The sequence below is a fragment of the Enoplosus armatus genome, chromosome 6, assembly GCF_043641665.1.
Source record: "Enoplosus armatus isolate fEnoArm2 chromosome 6, fEnoArm2.hap1, whole genome shotgun sequence".
NCBI lineage: Eukaryota > Metazoa > Chordata > Actinopteri > Centrarchiformes > Enoplosidae > Enoplosus > Enoplosus armatus.
In genome coordinates this window covers 12,030,279-12,051,571 of record NC_092185.1, presented here as the reverse complement: position 1 = coordinate 12,051,571, position 21,293 = coordinate 12,030,279, and the positions used below count along the sequence as shown (strand labels likewise).

The 21,293-nt window shown below is 39.4% G+C and overlaps 5 protein-coding genes across 5 annotated transcripts; 4 read left to right on the top strand and 1 right to left on the bottom strand.

Moving 5' to 3' along the window:
- The first annotated feature begins 1,728 nt into the window (after nucleotides 1-1,728).
- On the top strand, nucleotides 1,729-3,887 carry tmem258 (transmembrane protein 258). Its single transcript, XM_070907405.1, has 4 exons — nucleotides 1,729-1,829; nucleotides 2,203-2,312; nucleotides 3,508-3,636; nucleotides 3,737-3,887. Exons 1-3 carry the CDS (start codon nucleotides 1,827-1,829, stop codon nucleotides 3,632-3,634), a joined length of 240 nt encoding a protein of 79 aa, XP_070763506.1. The 5' UTR covers nucleotides 1,729-1,826; the 3' UTR covers nucleotides 3,635-3,636; nucleotides 3,737-3,887.
- Nucleotides 3,888-4,216: 329 nt separating this feature from the next.
- Nucleotides 4,217-6,231, bottom strand: tmem138 (transmembrane protein 138). The gene is made up of 4 exons (XM_070907404.1): nucleotides 6,103-6,231; nucleotides 5,223-5,394; nucleotides 4,996-5,071; nucleotides 4,217-4,894 (listed from the first exon to the last, which is right to left on the bottom strand). The coding sequence occupies exons 1-4, from the start codon at nucleotides 6,228-6,230 to the stop codon at nucleotides 4,782-4,784; spliced, it is 489 nt and encodes a 162-aa protein (XP_070763505.1). The 5' UTR covers nucleotide 6,231; the 3' UTR covers nucleotides 4,217-4,781.
- Nucleotides 6,232-7,718: 1,487 nt separating this feature from the next.
- Nucleotides 7,719-14,092, top strand: LOC139286267 (EF-hand calcium-binding domain-containing protein 4A-like; the record flags this gene model as incomplete). Its single annotated transcript, XM_070907007.1, has 12 exons — nucleotides 7,719-7,759; nucleotides 9,839-10,095; nucleotides 10,173-10,284; nucleotides 10,411-10,558; nucleotides 10,847-10,993; nucleotides 11,121-11,211; nucleotides 11,303-11,398; nucleotides 11,489-11,676; nucleotides 12,662-12,733; nucleotides 12,915-12,969; nucleotides 13,861-13,940; nucleotides 14,047-14,092. Coding segments are annotated over exons 2-12 (1,290 nt in total), but the record flags the coding sequence as incomplete, so codon positions are not given.
- LOC139287010 (EF-hand calcium-binding domain-containing protein 4B-like) lies at nucleotides 14,086-16,478 on the top strand. Its single transcript, XM_070907966.1, has 7 exons — nucleotides 14,086-14,167; nucleotides 14,374-14,500; nucleotides 14,600-14,681; nucleotides 14,791-14,905; nucleotides 15,194-15,304; nucleotides 15,431-15,507; nucleotides 16,201-16,478. The coding sequence occupies exons 1-7, from the start codon at nucleotides 14,093-14,095 to the stop codon at nucleotides 16,283-16,285; spliced, it is 672 nt and encodes a 223-aa protein (XP_070764067.1). The 5' UTR covers nucleotides 14,086-14,092; the 3' UTR covers nucleotides 16,286-16,478.
- Nucleotides 16,479-16,733: 255 nt separating this feature from the next.
- On the top strand, nucleotides 16,734-21,015 carry cd151 (CD151 molecule). Its single transcript, XM_070907574.1, has 8 exons — nucleotides 16,734-16,834; nucleotides 17,853-17,937; nucleotides 18,485-18,676; nucleotides 19,375-19,449; nucleotides 20,213-20,317; nucleotides 20,473-20,628; nucleotides 20,714-20,800; nucleotides 20,956-21,015. The coding sequence occupies exons 2-8, from the start codon at nucleotides 17,854-17,856 to the stop codon at nucleotides 21,013-21,015; spliced, it is 759 nt and encodes a 252-aa protein (XP_070763675.1). The 5' UTR covers nucleotides 16,734-16,834; nucleotide 17,853.
- Nucleotides 21,016-21,293: the final 278 nt, after the last annotated feature.

Genomic DNA, 21,293 nt, shown 5'->3' with positions numbered 1-21,293 from the left:
TCCACAAGCAGTATCTGACTAAACACTGTACAGAGCAGGAAATACTGCGCATCTCAATTGTGGCATTGAATGAAACATAAAATTGTTACATTAAATGCTTATGCATATTCCTTATTATCATTCATTAAATGAAGACATACATTTGAAGACCACTGAGAGATACTCACTTCAGCAGATTCACTGGGTGACATGCGATAAGACTGGATAAGTAAGCACATCACTGGAAATGAACATGTAGAAACACTGACAGCTCTTAGCATCTGATAGTGGAAAGTCCAGCACTGACAATATTTCAACACTGGAATAGCTCACACTGTATTTTGCAAACTGGACAGAATGCTGGTAAGGCAGTGGATGGCATATATCATGTCAGGTGCATGCCCAATCATTTCTCTAAAATGATACATCTCAGCTCAGAGGCAACTCAAATGCTGCGTCAGCATTAGAAACTCCCTTTTAAAGTCTCGATCATGAAGCTGAGAAGGAGTTGCATTTATTTACGCACACTCTATAGATAGAAATGGATATCATACACTGGACTCTTTCATGTATTTCTCTGGATGTTTGAAATATTTTTCCTGTGCCTATACAATTAAAAATATGCAGTGATAACACTTTTAATACAACTGAATTGTATAATGTTTTCTTTTCTATTAGCCTTTCTTGTTTTAAAGGCATTCTCCACTTACTCTCACCACCATGCTTTTCTTGCTTGTGTCAAAATTTGTTTTTAAATTCATATTCCATATGTGTCTGTGTTCAGAGAGAAAAAAACACAACAGTGTATCTCAAATGTAAAATCAATATAAAATAGGAAAAACAGCCATCAGACAAAAGTGTGTGGAATTTATCATAATATGAAGACACTGTACAATGCTTTCAGTATAATTATTATGACTTCAGTGGGTATAGTGTACTATTTTAGCTTATTTATAATGCACCAGCTAGCATAATGAAACCACTGTAGCACTTTTTGCACTGTATATATGAACTGCTTATGCCCTATCCAGTGCACCAAACTGTTTTCATATTCTCTGGTAGAACTGCATTACATGTAACTGTATAGCTTCCTTTTGTTACTACAGATGCTCCTTTTTATCTGTTAAAAGTGTTTTTATCATATTGTTTTTATAGGTTTTGTTTTGGGTTGTTGTATTATCAATAATATATTAACGTTTAGCTAACGGAGCCCAGAAATTATTGATAAGCATGTAAACACATTTCTAATGTTAGCACTATTTGATAAGACAAAATGCCATTAAACTCGTTGAGTACTTTAATAGGCCTATCACAACTATCTTTTTAGCCCATTTTATCATTACATTTTCAAAGCGTTTTGTCAAAAATATGCTGTAATACTATGAATGCATGTAGTAAATAAATTTGTGATTGAATTTTCTGTTGTTTGATTGTCCAAGTGCTTTATGAGCTGAAAACAATTTCTGTCCATTAGATGGCAGCAGAACATTTATTAACAGCCTCAAATAACCCTTAAAAGAACGCCCTGAATTCGGTGTCTCAGGTAGCGGATTGCTCACCACCGCGAAACGACAAGCTTTACTAGACACATGACTATGACAAGACAATGGGAGAGGTGAGAATATTAATATAGTTACAGTCTATGGGTAAAAAAATAGCCAGTCCAAGAGGAAGAGACGAGGCCTGTACGAGCCAGAGAGGAAGTGAAGCCTGAGAGGCTAAACTGAGGGAACAAAGTGACTAGCTTAAAACGTCAACTGTACGTCACGAAAAAACCAGGAAGAGATACTCAGTACGTGGCCTTTTCATCTTGGACCGTGGAAACAGGAGCCCCGCTTCATTACAAAATGGTATCATTACGCTTTATTTTGTTTATATATGTTCAGATCTTATACACGATGTTAAGCGGTTTATCTGTACACGTTGCACAATTTCACCAGAAAAATAATGCGCTTTCTGTGTGAAATAAAGCTTTGTGTAGGTACAGATATGCAGACTAGCACAGGAACGCTAGCTTCTCATGTCAAATTCACTGACCATTAGCCGCTTTATTAAAACTAAATCAGACAATGGTTCTTGCTGTTTTGCTAAACTAATCAGATGCGATACGTTAGACTTGGTACGTTATGGTAGGACGTTAAACAAGAGGTTTTCGGTCGTGGAGGTGATGTAAAGCCTGTCTAACCTGCTCGTATCTACGCTCTCTCTTGGCTGTGGCTGCAGGAACTCGAGGCAATGACCAGATACACCAGCCCGGTGAACCCGGCTGTGTTCCCCCACCTCACTGTCGTCCTGCTGGCCATCGGCATGTTCTTCACTGCCTGGTTCTTCGTGTATCCTTTCACTGCTACATACACAACACCGTGTATGTGATTAACATGAAAGAACTGGTCATACTAGAGACCATTAGGAAGAATAGCAACCTGCAGCAAGACCGTACAAGATCAAGTTAAGAATCATATCAGTGCCTTTACATGTTTATAGTCCACCTGCTTCAAGTAAAGTTAGCTTAGCATTACTGCTGGCAGAAGTTTGGCCATGGCATAGGTTTGCCACTTCTGCCAATGGCACAAGTTCTGTTTGAGCTCATTAAGCAATGTTTAGGTATTTGTTCCATAAAACCTTCCAGGCATCCACTGGTTTCCACTCTGTGAGTAACATGTGAAATCTAAGTGATAAATTCAGTTTATTACAACTTGGGACTTACTTTTGTAGTTCAGGCCATGATTTCAATTGATAACAATAAAACCACTCACTGAGTTAATTTCAGAACATGGCGACAAGAAACACAAGCAGTCAGATGCTCACACAGAATTGAATCAAACTCCCAAGTCCCAAAAAATTAAGGCGAATGATACAGTTGGTACCCAAACTGTCAGAGAGATGGGTGTCTACAGTTTTTCTGTGCAATAAGAGATTATTGTAGATATTTCAGGTTTGTTCACTCTTGGTTGTATCTCCAAATAAAGTGGTCGCTAATTTTGGCTAAACTGTTGCACAATAACCACATTCAGTTCATGCAGAAATTGTCTTAATTAACAATAAACAGCATTTACAAAGGTCAGTTTCTCAGAGAATGATTTCTATACATGAGATTGAGACTTTTACATCATAGTGAAGTACATGGATGCTGATCGACATAAATTAAACAATTTAAAGGCACAATTATTGATGAGAATGTAAACCAAAGAACATTTTAAATTCATGATTGGAACTAAGACAAAGATGAAATGTATGTCTGTAATATTTTCAGATGCTGTAAAAGGCTTGTTAACATTGGTTATGTCAGTAAAACTATTGTAAAGCAGGCCCATTTCTTAATTATACTTAGTTAATGAACACACAAAAATTATTCATCTAACTCAATTTTCAATGTCATTAAAGAATTCAGGATGATGGTACACAGGGTAATATGATACACTAAAAAATTGGACAATTGCATAATAAGCTGCCCAGCAGAAAACATCAGACACAGAACTTGGCTGTTGGTTGTACTTTTTCATGAGCTAGCCCTTAACTTTTCATCAGCTATGAGGTGACGTCAACAAAATACACCAGGGATGTCTACAAAGAGCTGCTGATCTCCCTCGTGGCTTCACTTTTCATGGGCTTCGGTGTGCTGTTCTTACTACTCTGGGTCGGCATCTATGTATGAAGGTACGTTTAAAATCTTATTTAACTATGATAGTTATAATATTTTTAATCACTGAAACAGTTTTGTAGTAATTAAATTTGTTCCCTCCTTCCTTTCTTGCAGTTTGGGTGGCTGATTTAAAAGAATATGACATTCCAGTGGAACCAAGGACATCACACACAACAAAACCTGGATTTAATTGGACTGCACTGAAAATATGTTGGGATCATATGGACTCTGGTTTTCTTCTCAGAAGTAAAGGGGATTTGTACAACTTTTAGTGTCTTTCTTTGTTGTGGCTGATATCTGCAAAGACTGCAATAATCCATTGATCTCATAGATTTTATATAGCTATATACAATATTATTGAGATGAGACCAGACATTGACTGCAATTTATCCTGTTGAGATTAGGTTATTTTGACACACCGAAGACTATTTATGGTGCGTTTCACTAGTGGCACCTAAAACCTCAATCCCTGATTAATCTTTGTGTTAAAAATAGAACAGTCTGTTTCACCTTGTCTCCAGGATAATACTGACTACTCTAGTGATGAAGGATTACACCGGGATTAGAGAAGGATTATTTAATAAAAACTGCGGGAACACGATTCAAAGATCCCCACCCAAAGACAGCTGGGTTCACGTGAGAATTGGCTTATTAAAATTACATTAACCATATAAACAGCACATACTAACCTTACATAAGGCAAAATAAACCAACAGGTTTCCTCCTTTGAGGGGGGATAACACCTTTCCAACAAAACTATCACTACATATTGTTCTACATGATACAGTAGCACAGATCAAAACATACCTGTATCTGCAACTGTTCCTCCCTAAACCTTTAACATTCTTTCATTCGGCCTGCAACTCAAATTGATTTACAAAGGCCACATAGATTAACAGACCCAATCCTGATTAATACAATACTGCACATGCCATGGTTGGCTTACATGCCGCTGTAAACCATTTGACTGGCTGCCTGCTTGGCTACGAAGAGCCAGTAAACACAAACTGTGGCTGAGACTTCGCTTCATCCTCTTTACCTGTTAGTGAGTTCCATCAGTGTTCAACATAAGCCAATTGCTTTGTTCTATAATATGTTTAATAGTGTAATGCTTTCCAAGTGTCATTTTAAAGCTGATGATAATGCTGCTGTCCCTTCTTCACTGACGAGCTCTGGCGAAGGCATCACGCAGCCACAGAGAGTCCTCATACAGCCTTGGGTCTCCCATATACTCTGCTGTGCGTTTGTATAAGTAGTAATACAACACTGCCGCTGTAAACAGGAAGAAGTACAGTTACTCAATGACCACAGACACCACAGAAAATAGATCAGTTGTGATGGAAAATGTACTTCTGAATTAATCCACCAATTACCTGTTCTCTGGAAAACAAAAAGAGCTTGAAGACCGTCTGTCCAGACAAAACGGTTTGACTCGAGCCATCTAAGGTTCTAGGAAAAAGGAAATACTTATCAAGTATAGTTTGTTCAGATCAACATTGTTTTTTTTATACATGGATGACATTGATTTCACTAAGATACACGTTAAAATCTGACAGTTTTTATTTAGTGTTGGTGTCTGTGATGGTGTGACGAAGCATACCAACACCCAGCAGTGGAAGCAGATGCTGAGGGTCAGGTACAGAGCAGAGAATATCAGCAGAGCCCTGAATCTCTCCAGCAGCAGTGACACCAGGCCAACCTGGAACACGTAGGTGTTGAACATCATCAGCAGAATGATGATCACGTTGAACAAGATAGCGATGTCCTGGATGCTGAAGACACAGATTTGACTGCTTTATTTGTAATATTGGTTTCTGACAGAGTGAACAATGTGTGCCTTAAATGACTTATCCATGCAGCAGTTAAGTGTAAACAAAGGATACTGAGCAAAACAGGTACTTATCAGTTCTTTCAACAAAGGTGATAGAGTAAAAAATTAATATAGAGCCTGTGAAGGTTCTAATGACTCACAAAAAACAATTTGCCTTGGATATGACAAGGCTTCATTCACTTCATGTCATTCACTGACCAGGAGGCGTTGCCTCAGTTTTTTTAATAGAAATGGTTGGTTAATAGTTAAAATATTTCTGATTAGAGCAGACATTAGAGCAGCCGAAGCACTGCAAACCCTTAAGGATGAAAAACTGCAAAAATAGACATGGTTGTTGTAGCAACCTCTAAAAAGTGTAGTTTCTTTAAGTTAAGTTAAATTGTTAGCTCTAAATGCCTAGTTGGCTGTTATTTTATTCAATAAACACATTTAGTTTTAGTTGGTTAATCTTGGATTTTTAAACAATCAGTTGGTCATTTCATTTATAGAATATTAATAATATTAAGAAAAAGATTCCAAGTCTGCACATGTTTGAAGATGCAACCAGACAGTGCTTGGCAATTTTACTGGACTTAAACAAATTAATGAATCTAGTGACTTACTGATAAATCAACAAATCTGCATTTCAGCATGCAGTTCAGTGACTTACATGAAAAGCACTAGTTGGATGACAGGCGCTCCTCTCAGGAGTTCACTGAAGGAGTTGACGAAGAGGTCATAGGCCAACAGTGTCAGCTGGATCAGCAGCACCAGTGAGTAGTTACCAGTCTGGAGCATCTTCGGGGGCTGATGCTGCAAACCACCAAGCTTCACAGTCTATTCACCTCTTTGCTTCTAGCCGTTTTTCTTTACTCTTGCAAAACGTGGGTACTTGATGGTGACACCAGTCTATTTGGTCTAGATTCACCTCACCCCCGACATACTTCAGTACAAAACACTGCAAAGGTCACACAACTTGTCTATTCACATAGTCAGAAACTGTTGGCTTCCCCCCTAAAATGTTCTACTGCTTTAGGTTTTTTTCACTCCAGTTTGTCCCCCTGTCCAGAAACATGCTGTTTGTTGTCCTCAGGGGAAAAGTATTTTGGTGATGACTGAAGGCAGATATCAGATTAGATGTTCGGAATCTTTTCATATCCTGCATGTTGACATCTTTGTTGTGGGAAGCCTCCTCGTCTGCTGCATTTCCTGCGAGGACGAAAAGAAAAGCTGTGAAACAAGAGAGACGTTGCTGTTTGGTTTGAAAGAAAAAGCATTTAGATTTTTTTCACATCTGAAGCGTATTCATGGCCGTAACTCATGTCTTTGCCCTGTAGCCATGTCCAGTTCAGATGAGGGTGGATGTAACTTGTCGTCTGAGGCAGACAACTAAATTAGCAGTAAACCTAAACATGTAAGGTCAACATGCTCAGGCTGTTACACAGGCGAGCATGGAAAGGTCAAGTCTGGGATTACAGATTAATTTCACTTACGCGGACACCACCACCTCTTGTTTTGTTGTTCTGGTGACACACTCCCTTTCTTTCTTTTTATCTAATCCACCTATGACGGTAGCCTAACGTTATGTAGTGATGGCTGAAGATAATCTGGGAGACGGATAATAGAGTTACTACAGACTGTTTCACAATCTTATTTCCACAACAAATCACTCGGTTGGCACTAGCACAACTCAGATTTTAACTTCGAGGAACTCCCTCTAGACACGTTTGCTACGCTAACGTTAACCATAACAACATTGTTTGGCTCTGTTGTATGAGTAGGCTCCACACATATATTTTAACCAACACCTACTTACCACGGAAAAACATGTGAAGAATGAAAAGAACTCAACTGGAGCCTAAAAGAACCGCTAAATTTCTCATATTCCTATTTTTATCGCCAAACAACGCTACGAGCTCGTAGCGTCCACTGCTACTTTTCAGCGGTAACGTATGTATTTCCTTAAATTCCATGGTAACGCTGCCTCTTACCGTAATAACGGGCTTATAGGTTCTCGGGATATTTCTGAAAAATAATGATGGTCAACGTATAGAGAATACGGTGTATTATGTTGCTGTATTGGTTTCAGTAACTGTTATTTCCCAAATGTTACTGAAAATAGCTGCTGTGTGGAGATGAAATAAGTATCAAAGTTTTTGGGGGGTAAGTGCGTGCGTTCAATTTGCGGGCTACATTAAACATTACGGTAAACCGTAAAGACAGCACGCGGACCTTACCGCCACCTACCGACTAAAGTCAGTATCTGACTGAAGTACTGTGAGGTGATCACAAGTAGTTAGTGGACACCTGCGTTCAGTACGCCGTGGGTGAGTAGTCATAGTTGAATTGATATAAAATACAGTACTATAAGTCGTTTAAACATTTTAAGACAGCGTTCATGTTCATCTTCTCGCCGCTACGGTAACGTAAAATTATCAACCGACTAACGCTAACTGTTGTGTGGGGTTCTTTTCTTCTTTAATAATAAATGTACATTACTTCATTCTCTTGGTTTTGGTTACCTCAGCTAGCTACATTGCTCCAAAAATTGGTCGCATGTAAGCCACATCATTATTTACAGGTTGTCGAGCTCGGTTTCAGTCCAAACTGTTTTTTGGTACAGTCGCAAATGCTAATCTGTATTTCACAACCATACTGTCTGTTTAACTTGCTGTTTTATCATCAGGGCTGTCTCAGTGTTTTCAAGCAACATATGTTCTAAATTAACCCACATACGTAGACTGAGTATCGTCTGTTATGTTGGCATTTATCACAGAAAGCGTAGGACCGTTTTTAAGTTTGACTGACACTTTGTAGCCCTCAGCATGTTGTAAACTCTGTAATTACGTGAAGTTACTTTCCCTGAATTTGAGAGCAACTCCACCTTGCACCGCGCACCGACCTTGCTAAACAGTGTGATAGGTGTGTAAGTTTATTTGACCTTTGGTGTGGCTGTTGGCTTATTGGGAGTCTGGTTTGACATACAAAATCCTTAACATATAATGTGTACATAAGTCTCTTATCTGGGATCCCAGCATATCTCTTATTGTTGTGTTATAAGGAACTTTTGAAGGCTTCATAGATCATCAGCAAGATGAGTTACTAGCCATTATCAGTACATGCTTTTTAGGTATTGGTTTTATGCCCTCTGAGACAGTATGCCTGGAGAGATAGGAAGGAGAGGCAATACTTCATTTCAGTGTGCACTTTTGCCTGTTGGCCCCCAGAAATATATTTATTCTGTATTTTGAAACATTTATAAATCAATTTATATGCCACCATTTATGATTTATGATGATATGATCTTTCTGTGTTATCGAAATGCCATCTAACCTGAAGATTGATTATGTGTGATGCTTGTTGCATAAATTACTGTTAAATGAATGTTTGTGGAGATACTTAGCCATATTTTTCCTGTAGTTCTTAAGAGTCAAATTTGTGTGCAATTGTGGTATTTCTGACAATGCAAACAACTGCAAATGTTGTATTTGCATCTCCTGTCCCCTGATGATCCACCCTCCCCTTTGAGTACACAGTAACTCTTCTCACATGACACAATCCTTTTTACCCTCCGCACATCCTGGTGCACAATCACGGACATTATTAGTTGTGGCAGCATTGCATTTATTTAAGTTTTCCTCTTATGAATAAACAGCAAGAGCAGCTGGCGTTTTAACATTTTGGATAGAAAGATAGATAAGAATAACATGCCATCATATTGGATACAGTTATACATTCTAATTGAGTATAGACATGTCTGACAGCTGATTACAGCAGCTGTAGATAATGTGTGCAGTCACAGCTTAGTTTGTTCTTCCCCTTGTGTTTGACAAGGGAGGACCTGCAGAGCCAACTTCTCACAATATATTGCAGCACTAAGAGAGAACATCCAAAGTGTCTTTTAATTCATTCTGGTTCATCAAGAAAGTAAAAGTGAATGTCTCAGATTATGCCTCAAACTGGTAGTATCCACTAATATATAACTTAGACGCTCTTGAAATACTGAGAGAATTCTCTCTTAGGGCTGTAACAAATTATTTTTTATCAATCAATCTGAATATTATTTTTTCAATTAGTTTAAAAAAAAAAAAAGAAAATTACACCCTCCTAGAGTCCACGGTGACGTCTTTAAATATCTTGTTTTGTTGACCAAAAGTCCAAAATGCAAAGATGTTCGGTTTAAAAGGATATCTGACAAAAAAAAGCAGGAAATCCTCTCATTGGAGAAGCTGGAACCATTTTTGCACAATTTCTGTTTGAAAAATGACTGAAACGATTAATTGATTATCAAAATAGTTGCAGATTGTTTTGCTGTTGATCGACTAATCAATTAATCACTTCGGTTCTGCGTCTCATGACTCCACACAAAACACATAAAAACTCCCTACCCGTCTGCCTCTGTGCAGTAATGTCTAAGTGGCTGAATGATGGCGAAGTGCTGGTGGGTCAAGGCAATGGTGAGGCAGTACCAGTGAGCCCCAGACCACGGGGCCTACCAGCTGGTAGCCCCATGCCGGGCCGGGGACGTAGTCCACTGGTTTCACCCAGTGCCAGAGAGGCGGTGCCGGGAAGCCCGCAGGCAGAGACCATGGGCAAGGCCAAGGAGCTGTTTGTGCTGTGTGACAAAGAGGGGAAAGGGTTCATCACAAAGCGGGATATGCAGGTTAGCAGCTGATGTGGTAGAATAACAAAATTCAGCCTGATTGTAGAGTCTTGAACTTTCCATCTTCTCATGATCAGAGGCTACAAGGGGAGTTGCCGCTGTCCCCCGAACAGCTGGAGACGGTGTTTGAGAGTCTGGACCGACGGAGCAATGGATTCCTCACTCCTGTTGAGTTCAACACTGGACTTGGTGAGTGTAGTGATTTGAGTCCACTATTCACAATGACGTCTATTGGGAACACTACTGCTACATTCACAAACGTCTGTCATCCACTTTAAACCAAACCCTCTGTGCTGCTGTCTGCCTGTGTCGCAGGTGAGTTGGTGGGGCTGGAGGACACGACGGAGCTGAGTCTAGACGAAGCAGAAGACGATACAGACCTGGTGGACTCACCCCAAGACCCCGCTGCAGTTAGCTTTGTAAACATACTGATGGAGCTGGGCGCTGACAAACTCTTCAATGAGTAAGACCACTGTCACAAATGCATTTCCATTGAGTTCCATCAAGACTGTACACTGAGATTCCCCCTTGACTTTTTCAGTAGCATATATAGTATCTACACTCAGTATATCTATATTCTCCTCTCTTAAACAAAAGAGCTCAAGTTTAAATGAAATTTGAGCAAACAATGCAAATCTTTGAGCTGGATAACTGTTAAAGGAATCTTACTTAGTGTAGGTATATCTTTTGTAATGTCGATGTCCTCAGTCACTTTAACAATTGCTGTGTTGTGCTGTGTGTTGTGTGTCAGTCAGCAGGAGTTCTGCTCTTTGTGGTGTGAACTCCAGAGAGACAGACCTGAGCTGCTGAGTGTCCTTGAAGGCATCCTGATCCACGCAGTGTCCCATTTACAGGACTCCATCAGAGAGAGAGATAGTCTGGAACAAGCTCTACGCAGGTCTTCACACTGTCCTCTGCATACAATATACATACAACATACACAGTTATGCCCTATTCAACTGTCAGTATTCAGATTGTGCTGTGATTTTCCTAAAATCATTCAACTCAGATTGTTTCTGTTTTAGACGGGAGAGCGAACACGACCAGGTCGTTCGGTCCATATATGAAGAAATGGAAAACCAAATCCGAGAGGAGAGAGAGAAACGCCTGGCTCAGGTACAGACGTGTGCTATTTAGTCCAGCCTTTGTGCCATTTAACAAAATTGACCATCATAACAGCATTTAATGAATTTATTGTGAAATGAAGGACAGTATTAGACAGAAGCAGAGAGGGCAACAACTTGAGGAGGAGCTGAAGATGCGGGAGCAAGAGTTGGAGAATACACTGACCAAACAGAAAGAGGTAGGCGTCCAAACAGAACTAATGTTTTCTGAAGAGTGTGAAGAGTCTTAGTTTAATGAGAGAATCAACAGGACCTGTCTTTGTCCTAAGCTGGAGACCAGAATCCGGCAGCTGAGCTGTGAACAGGTAAACTTTAAGGAGCAGAACCAGCAGCTGCGGAGCCTCAACGTCCAGCTACAGGAGCAGGTGGAGAGCAGCAGAGAGCAGCTGCAAGACGCTCTGGATCAGCTCAGCCTGCTGCAGGTCAACGCTGCCCAGGAACAAGTGGCCAGACAGACGTGAGTGGCTCCCAGCACAGATGGTACATACTGTAAATGTCCCAACAGGAATTGGAACTTGAAAACACTGTCTCTCCTTGAAGTATGACTGAAACATTTTTTTCTAGTAATGGTAAGAGTCAATCTGATTGCAAAGTGTTTTGAGAGCTTTGGTATAGAAACAGAATAATAGACACATGGGAGTCATATGATTTCAGTTCCAGTCAAACTAGCTGCAGGCTGGAAAGAGTGTTCGTGATCAAGACCAGAAAAACCCGATGTAAAAACATGCGTAACTCTTCCATGTCAAACAAGTTTGAAAACAAGAAACGAGAAAATAAGATTTCCATAAACAATCATTTGGACTTGTTTTCTCAGTTGAGAGTAAAAATGACTCCTATGTCTCTGACAGCTTATCTGATAATATTTCCAAGAATACCAGGAGTTTATGAAAGGATAAGGCTGGCTTGATTCTGTATTTTTAAACAAAACCCATGAAAAGACCAAACCAACAATGTATTTGTCTCTCAATGCTTTCTGACTTCCCTACCCTGTCTGTAGCACTCAGACCGAAGCACATTTGGCCCTACTGAAGACATAAATCAAAAAAACTCACAAATATAAAGTTATTAAGTTGTTAAGTAATAACCTAAAACAGCTGGGCATATTTTTTAGCAAACGTCACTCAGACAGAAGTAAATAGCGCTTTTGTTGGGGACTTTTTTCTGTTGTGGATTTATGACAGCAAGACGTTGTTTGTGGGATTGACTTAAAATGAATTACAGTGCACATGTTCATCGTAATGAAGGAACATGTCACCTAGAGCAACAGTGTGGCTCATTGATGTGTTTTAATAGTCTATTGCATGAACAAACAAGTTATATCAGGCTTTAGCTATATAAGCAACACTTAGAAGGATCATTTAGTTGTTGGTTTTGGTATTTTCTTTTGGATTTGTTGACAGTAAAATAATGATATAGAATATCTTTTGTTTGCTGCACAATAGAAACGTGATGAAGGTGTCAAGGAACATGCAGAAAGAGAAGGATAGTCTCTTGAGACAACTGGAGCTATTGAGGTATGTCTAAACAGCTGTTTCAATCAAAGGTTCCTTTGTTGTGAAATTTCCCTCCAAAATTTGTATGTGAAAACTGTACCTGTACAGAAATGAATGTAATTCCAGTGTGTGATTCAAGCACTCTAACCAGGCATCAGCCGATGTGATGTTGGTTCTAAGTTATTTTCTCTCCTTGCGTCAGGGACATGAACAAAAGGCTGCGAGACGAGAAAGATGCCCAGCAGTCTCAGAAGAGGGTTAGTCACAGACGCAATGTCCTTCCACCTCTGCCATTAACTTATTACCTCAGTGAAGACCTTTGTACCCCGTGGACACAGCAGATTTATCCGACCTAAGCTAAGTCTTGGAATGGCGTCATGCTTTATTCCATCCTCTGGACAATGATTATTTATATGGGCAGCTGTTTGTTATTGTTTGGTTATTGATTGAACTTAATGTCACTGACACGGTTTGGGATTTCTGCGATGTCAGCGTTGCCTTTTTTCTCTTGAAGATGTGGTCAGTGAAGTGAATAGATATGTATTCTGTCTTGTGTGTTTTATATGTTTATTAATGATACTGTACATAGCACTATTTATGCACAAAAGTGGGTCAGTATTTACTAAACTAATAAAGCCCTTTACCGTTCTAAAAGGAGTGCTTATCTCGTAACAGGTTCCCCTTTATCCCATCAACTCTCTAAGAAAATCAATATATGGCATTTTTACCCAAGCTGCTAACTGTAGCTATTTCTTTTTTATTTGAACTTCTAAGAATCACTCTTGATCAAGGTTTCTGAACACAAAATTGACAAAAAATACAAAATATTAATTTAAGAAACCATATTGACCATAAGACAACGAGCACCTGTTGGTTATTTCTTGTATTTTGGGGAATTTATAATCAAATATGTGTATTGCTGATAAATGATTATGATGTTAAACTTCTTTGCAGCAGAATAAATGTCACTATTGGACTGAATTCTTGCTTTTTAAACGATCATACCAAATAATCTGCCTGTGTGAAGCATTTAGTGTTCCTACAGAGAAGACAGCGTACAGCACACACATATTTATATACTATAAAAACGTATACAAATCTTAATGCTACTCATTTCTTCTGCCTCACTTTCCACAAACACCTTTTAGACTCCACATGTCACAAAGACTTTGCAGAAGAAAGGGTCAGTCATAGGTAACTACTTACTGCAGGACAAGCCGTTGAAAAGGTTTGTATGACTAACTGCACCTGATATCACATTTATCACCTTTGCAGTAATGCGAGGCAGTTTGCCAGAGGAAGCAACTAATTTTGTGTATTCATTGATCCTGAAGACAGCTGTGCTCATCCGATGAGTTGGAGCAGGACAAAGACAAAGAGATGACTAATTCATCCAAGAGACACCAACCTTCATGTAGAGTCAGGTGTGAAAATGTTGAACAGATGCAAACTCAGGTAGGGAACATATTAAATCTACAAATACATGAATCCTAAATCCATCATTTCTATAAAACAGTTGCTAGAGACCTATGATGATGAAGATGATACTCTTATCAGGCTTTTGATGATGGAGCACAGACTTGTCTTTGGCAAAAATGAGCACTGAAGACATGACACTGATATCAAAATGTTAAGTTGTGGTGCCTTTACCTGAATTTTAGAGCAAAATTGTCAGTCCTCAGCGAGTGTTCAAGGTGGTATTCCTGGGTAACTCAGGGGTGGGTAAGACCTCCTTTATCCAGCGCTACTGCACAGGACACTTCTACAGTAAAATGAGCGCTACTGTCGGTAAGCTTTTCTTTTATTGTCACTCTTTCACTACGATTAACGCGCTCCTCAGTAGATATATAAGTAAAATATGACACCATGGGTCTTTGTTGCTTCTAGGTATAGATTTCCAGATGAAGACTTTAACTCTGGGCTCCACCACCATCATCCTGCAGCTCTGGGACACTGCAGGACAGGAGAGGTCAAATATAACAGCTTATTCCCATGTTTATCAGCCATGTGCTTATTTCTTACCACCTGCTTTTTGTGGGTGTTATTTGTTTCTCACTCCTTCACCAACGTCTGTTCAGGTTCCGCAGCATCACTGAGCAGTACTACCGTAAAGCTGACGGTATCCTCGCCATGTACGACGTAACTTGCTCCCCCTCCTTCACCGCCGTGAGAGGATGGATGGACTCTGTGAAGGTGAGCAGGTGGAGACGTCATGGATGGTTTCATGAAAAAACATGCAAAACAGTTTGTCCTAATTTGAATCCACATGCAGGCAATTGACAAAACAGTGCAATAGGAATCTCTTGACTCGATGCCATGTGAGAGATAAATCTCAGCTTTGGTTCTTTTTCTTTCTCTGATTATTTTTGTCTGATGTTTATGTAGATAATATAATACCTTTCCTCACCATTGATGTATTTTTGCCTCTGTTTTCAACACTAATAAGAGTGTATATTCAAACCTTTTGTATGTCTGTCTCAGGAGAAGATGTGTGATGGTGCCGTACTGATGCTGCTGGCCAACAAGCTGGACCTGGCAGCAGAAAGTCACAGCAGGAAAGTGACAACAGTGGAGGGGCAGAGACTAGCAGAGGTGAGGCACATTTGATTATTCAAACGGCTTTCTGCAGTGATTTACTCACAATGCCACTGCTGAGGAAGGAACATTAACTTTGAAATAAATTAAATATTAGTTTTTTTGACTTCCTGGTTTATACAGCGGCACCAAGCTTTGTTTTACGAGTGCAGCGCCAAAACTGGATATAACATGGAGGAGCTGATGACTGATCTGGCTGGGTACGGCGTCTTATTTCTTTGCTGTATGTTATTCAAATCATCTGGATCCTGCAAAATATTTGTATCTGCTGTTGGTACACTTAATTAGTCATTGTGTTTTTCACTGTAGCCAAAATACACTCTGTTACCAGTTTTTTAGGTGTGCAGTCTAATACAGCAGCCATGTAAAAAATCCTACCTTCATTAACATTATAGTGATTGAAGAGGTGTTGATTCATTGAATTGTACATTGAGAGGTGTTTGTAACACAGGCTGCAACTAACAATTGTTTTCATTATTGAGTAATCTGCCCATTTTTTGATCAATCGATCGTTTAGTCTATAAAATGCCAGAACATCTGCAAAATTCCCATCACAATTTCCCAGAGCCTAAGGTGATGTCTTCAGATAGCTTGTTTTGACAAGCAGTCCAAAGATATTCAGTTCATAGTGGTATGAAACAGAGAAAAGTAGCAAAACATCCCATTTGAGAAGCTGGAATTGTTCAACATTTTCAAAATTGATTCTTTTGTATCAGTTACTAATCAATTTATCAATTAATTGTTTTAGCACTAGTCTGCTGTCATTGATATAACAGGGATGTACCTGGCAACTGAATGTTGTTCATCTCACAGATTTCTTGTCATAAACTCATTTTTATTCTCAAATGTTGTGGTTTCTGCTGCACAATGATTAATAATTTTCTTCATCTTAGGATGTTAGTTTCCCAGCACGATCGGCAATGTGAGGACGCACTTTTACTGACCGCGGACACTGCGAAAAGAGGCTGCTGTACATAATAGGAGGAGGAAAGGAAACTCCCAGGTGGTTGATTGGAGCTACATTTGTCTCTGTTGGGACAGTAGGATGGAGTTACAGGGAATGTTGACAGAAGAGTGTTAGTCCTGAGATCACTTATATAATTTCAAACACTGTGAACAAGTTTACTGAACAGTATCTGTAATGTTATCTATGTTTTTATGTATCTTTATAGTCCACCCAATAAAATATATTTTTGATGACTCCTTTGTTCTCATAGTCTTTTTTTTAATTCTTTGAACAAAATCTTACAAGCTACAATTGTTTTAGTGCCAGTAGAGTTCACATGCGTGAGAAACCAGCTGGGGGCAGCCGTGTACTCTGTACAGCTGAGGAGGGGCGAGCTGCCTGTAGTGCCAAAAGAGGACAGACGCTCAGACGCTCTGGTGGGAGGCTCGGGTCTGAGTGTCAACTGAGAACAACACTGCAGTTAACCTTCAAAGACAGCAGCATTGACACTGGGGTTGGTGGGATCTGGGAAGACGTTACCCCGATAATCTACATCCTTCAGGGCCACTGTCTAAAATCAGGTAGGAGTATTTCAGTCTCAGCAGAGAGGGAGAGCAGTTTTTCCATGACACAATGAGTTAAAAATAACTCTGATTCTGACCATCGGGATATTTTGTTTTGCTGGACAGTCACATTTACAGACAGAGTATGTTGTCTTAAGGCTGGAAAACAGCATTACATTTTTCATTTGTTAAATATTTTAGTATTTTTTATATTCTATATTTATTGTCCCTTACTCTTTCTTATAAAGACAGATGTTCGCTGATACCTAAAATTTAAGTCACATTTGAGTCACAACCTTTCTTAAAATGGAAGCAGAGGAAAGTTGAGTTCAGGTTAGGATAAAAACAGACTTTAACTCATTCATGAAGTGTTAAAAGTCAAGAGTATATCACTGCAGTGTGAGAAGATCAGGTTAAGTTACTGGGATGGGGGACATATATATCTGTCTGCTGGATGACATGTGACACAAGTTGTTGAGTATGTTTTCCCCACAACATATTTGATTTCATCCTTGAGCTCTTCCCATTGCTCTGTTATACCAACTTTTTGCAAGTTGGAAATGCATCACATTTTATTTTTAGTCTACTGTCTAATGTTGCTCAAAGATAAAAACTTTATCACTAAAAGATAACATGTTGCCAGAAAAGCATAATGTATACTGTAGTTGTGTTCGAGCTCCTCCCAGTAAATCACTTATTTTTTCACACCAAACGTGGAACTAAAGTCGACTGACAGAGGAAACTTTACCACATGTATACCGCAACTGACTAGTCTCAATCAGATATAGCACTAATAGGCTTTAGCTCGCCATCATGTGAGTACAAAGATAATAAACTGTGTGATAATAATCTTCACTATAGTATGAAAACAGTGTTGGAGGAGGGTATGACCTGCGCTCTGAGCATCTTGTGTTCATTCTCTAGGGGAAGATTCAGCTGTGCTATCTCATCTTTTCAGTGTTTTATTTGGTAATGCTCTCCCTGTGTGTGCATCCCACAACTTACAGTGTACTAACATGTACATTTTTCATTTCAGAATGGAAGCTCAAGGTGAAAAAACACACACCTGTGGGACAATTTGTCTGAAGTATCTACTTTTTCTCTTTAACATACTTTTTTGGGTGAGTTAACAGGGAAGTGTTAAGATTTTCTCTGTATTTAAGATTTCTGTTTCTGTTTCTCACAGCTGAAAAAAACAACTTATTCTTTACCTATATTCTATAAAAACATGTAATATCATTCTACAAATCGTTTCTACAAACTACATGTATGGTATCATTTAGTGTCTGCAATGTACCAATAGTTATGCAAGAGCAAAAAAGGAGAAAAAACAAGACAATCCCACAAAATATCTACATAATAACTTTTAATTTCTTTCAGTTTTTACTTTCTTAACTTTAGGTTTTAAGGGTAGGTTGAATCAGGTCTAACCAGGTATAACCAACTTTGTGCATTTCAAGTATGCACCGTGATTTATATGCATCAGATAATAAAAACAAATTTGTCTGAATGTCTCTTGAGGCTGACAGTGAGAGAATAAGGCGTTGTCTTGTTTGCATCACTGACACATTTTAGCAGCTGTGTTATAACTGCTAGAAAAATGATGTGGTGCATTGTTGATGTGAGCATCTGGTTTGAGTTGAGCTGGTAATGGTACGTTTCTTTCAGCTGGCAGGAGGGGCTGTACTGGCAGTGGGAGTGTGGACTCTGGTGGAAAAAAGTGACTACATCAGTTTACTGAACTCCAGCTTCTACTCAGCCTCAGCTTATATCCTGATAGCTGCTGGGGTCATTGTGATAGTGACCGGGATAATTGGATGCTGTGCCACTCTGAAGGAGATGAAGAGTCTTTTGATTGTGGTAAAATGGCTCACTCACACACAAGGTTGTTTCGTTTCACTCAACTAAAGTAGTCATTTAATTATGTGGAATTGGAAATCAAGGAAAGACACTTTTAAGTTCCTGTTTATACACACACGCACACACACACACACACACACACACACAACCTGGTCTGAGTCTGCGTGTACTGAAAGTTAATCCTTGGTGACCTTCTGTCTTGTCTGCCTGCATTCAGAGCAGCTCATTATGTCAGACAGGCATGACTGTCAGATATAACAGACAAAGTCATGCAGAGTGTGTCTTTAAGAGTTTACATTTAGAGTGCAGCTCATGCCAGAGGAATGAAGGGCATCACAAGCAGTGAAGAGTGTGTGAGAGGGACAGAATACAGACAGATGCAGTGAGAGGATGTCATACAGAAGCGAAACTGCACAAGCTCTGTGACGTTATGTCTATTTCCATATTCGCCACAGCCTTTGTAAAGAATAACTTCCTGTACTACCTTTAATCAGTCTGGAGTATAACTTTTATTTTGGTTTTTTAGTCATGCACAGATACTTTCAATACTAATGTCATATTTACAAATCACATGTAATGTCATATTTTAGCGCAGAAATGTAGTAAAATACAGTCTTAAAAATGCTGGAATTTATGTTTTTTTATTTTCAGTTCATGCACAGCTGTGTTCTTGTTTATTTCATGTCTCTCCTCCACAGTATTTGAGCTTGTTGCTCTGTATTTTCCTGCTGGAAATCATTGCTGGTCTGCTGGCCTACATTACCTACCAAGAGGTGAATTGCTTTACCTTCTGTTTATGTTTGTATACATTGGACCAAACCTAGTGATAGATATTAGCCAAATATAATGTCATTTTCGATATATATATTTTCCTGTTATAAAGTTGCATGGTGTGACCAGCTGATTGTACTTGGATACCATGTAGTTTAATTACAGATCTGACTTTTTCTTTCTACTTGTATGTTATGTGTATTTTCGTCACTCCACTATCCCTTGACTCCATTCCTTGTCCTCCATCATTTCTATTTAAATTTAAAAACCACTCATGAAATTCCTCAGTTGCTGCACTCTGTTGTGAAATCCTCTCTGCGTGTCTCTCTGTGCATGTTCTTCTTTTGTGCTGTTTTTCCATCCTTCTCACACCTCTCTTTCTCCCCCCCTTTTTCTTGCTCCAGTGTTTCCCTTTCTGCTATCAGGTAATCTGCTGCCACCTGTTTCCATTTTATATCAACCTGTTTATCTGACAGGTTGATATAAGATGGTTTGTTTCACTTTTTGCAATTTGTCAGTCAAGCAACAAAACTATTTTTATTTTCAAATTTATTTGAGGAATGCTCATGTGGAACAGGGAGTGGGGTCAGAGAAGCTATGCTCATATGTTTTGAGTTATGTGTCAGCATTGCACAGGTACAGAGGAATGTTACAGGGGAGTTAAGAAACTTAACCAGGGGGCTATTTTTATTGATGGGAGGAGATTTGCAGGTGACACATTTCTTTTTCCTGAGCAATCGCTGAAGCGCTTCTCCTGTCTCACAGCTGGATGAGGGGCTCAGACAGAACCTGAAGGTAACCATGCAGCAGAAATACCAGCAGCCGGGGGAGGAGAGCATCACACAGGCTGTCGACAAACTTCAGCAGGAGGTGTGGAAGTGATACTCAATAGTGTTTAAATCACAGATGAAACTGGCAGACTGACAAAAAGTAATTCCACTTCAATTACTGAGAAAAACTCAATGTCAAGTGTCAGTTTGATCAGATAGATGTTTTTTGTTCCTCCCTCACTCGCTCCCTCTCAGTTTAAGTGTTGTGGCAGTCACAACTCCTCAGACTGGAGAGACTGTGTGTGGATCCAGGCAGCAGAGAATGAGCGTCTCGTTCCTGATAGCTGCTGTAAAACTCCCAGTGACCTCTGCGGCCGCAGGGACCATCCCTCCAACATCTACAAGGTGGAGGTAGGTAGAGCTTTCCATTTGGCTGTGGATAAATGATATAGATTATAGTAACATTATAATTTCCCCCCCTATCTCCTGCTCTCAGGGAGGCTGCATTATGAAATTAGAGGACTTCATCCTGAGTCAGTTGTATATCCTCGGTGCAGTGGGCATTGGAATTGCATTTCTACAGGTAAAGCACTAACCACTGAACAAAATGCAGGTTACTATGAACATCTTGTTTAATGTAGTTCAAAATGCCAGCAGCTGAAATGTGAATAATTTGTAATTAGTTGTTTCTGTGTGCAACATGGAACTAACAAGTTCCTTGTGTCTTTTTTCTTTCAGCTTGTGGGGATGATGTTTACTTGCTGCCTTTATCGAAATTTGAAAGAAGATCCGTACTGATTTTTGACTTTCTTTAATATCACAAAATATGTCACATCATGAATTGTAAAATGTTGGTTAGACATTTTAATGCCCCAATTATTTACACAGTTCTGGATGCTGTGAAGATGCCAACATGACATGATTATTTTCAAAGTACAGACACTACAGATACTGCAATGCTGCTGAGCAGCACTGTTTTTTCCGCAAAATGCCATTGCATTCTTTAAGTACTTCCCATTTATGTTAAGATGATGATGTGTGGATGGGTTGTAACCAAAAAACACATTTTAAAGAGC

Bases quoted from the DNA above. Each gene is read 5' to 3' on its own strand.
- tmem258 (XM_070907405.1), top strand. The intron at 2,313-3,507 runs GTATCCTTTCAC...ACTTTTCATCAG, and splicing joins TTCACTGCCTGGTTCTTCGT to CTATGAGGTGACGTCAACAA.
- tmem138 (XM_070907404.1), bottom strand. From the start codon at position 6,230: ATGCTCCAGACTGGTAACTACTCACTGGTGCTGCTGATCCAGCTGACA. The intron at 5,395-6,102 runs GTAAGTCACTGA...CTGTGTCTTCAG, and splicing joins ATCCAACTAGTGCTTTTCAT to CATCCAGGACATCGCTATCT. The intron at 5,072-5,222 runs GTATGCTTCGTC...CCTTTTTCCTAG, and splicing joins GCTTCCACTGCTGGGTGTTG to AACCTTAGATGGCTCGAGTC.
- LOC139287010 (XM_070907966.1), top strand. From the start codon at position 14,093: ATGACTAATTCATCCAAGAGACACCAACCTTCATGTAGAGTCAGGTGT. The intron at 14,682-14,790 runs GTCAAATATAAC...ACGTCTGTTCAG, and splicing joins GACACTGCAGGACAGGAGAG to GTTCCGCAGCATCACTGAGC. The intron at 15,305-15,430 runs GTGAGGCACATT...TGGTTTATACAG, and splicing joins AGGGGCAGAGACTAGCAGAG to CGGCACCAAGCTTTGTTTTA.
- cd151 (XM_070907574.1), top strand. From the start codon at position 17,854: ATGGAAGCTCAAGGTGAAAAAACACACACCTGTGGGACAATTTGTCTG. The intron at 20,318-20,472 runs GTGTGGAAGTGA...GCTCCCTCTCAG, and splicing joins TCGACAAACTTCAGCAGGAG to TTTAAGTGTTGTGGCAGTCA. The intron at 20,629-20,713 runs GTAGGTAGAGCT...TCCTGCTCTCAG, and splicing joins CCAACATCTACAAGGTGGAG to GGAGGCTGCATTATGAAATT.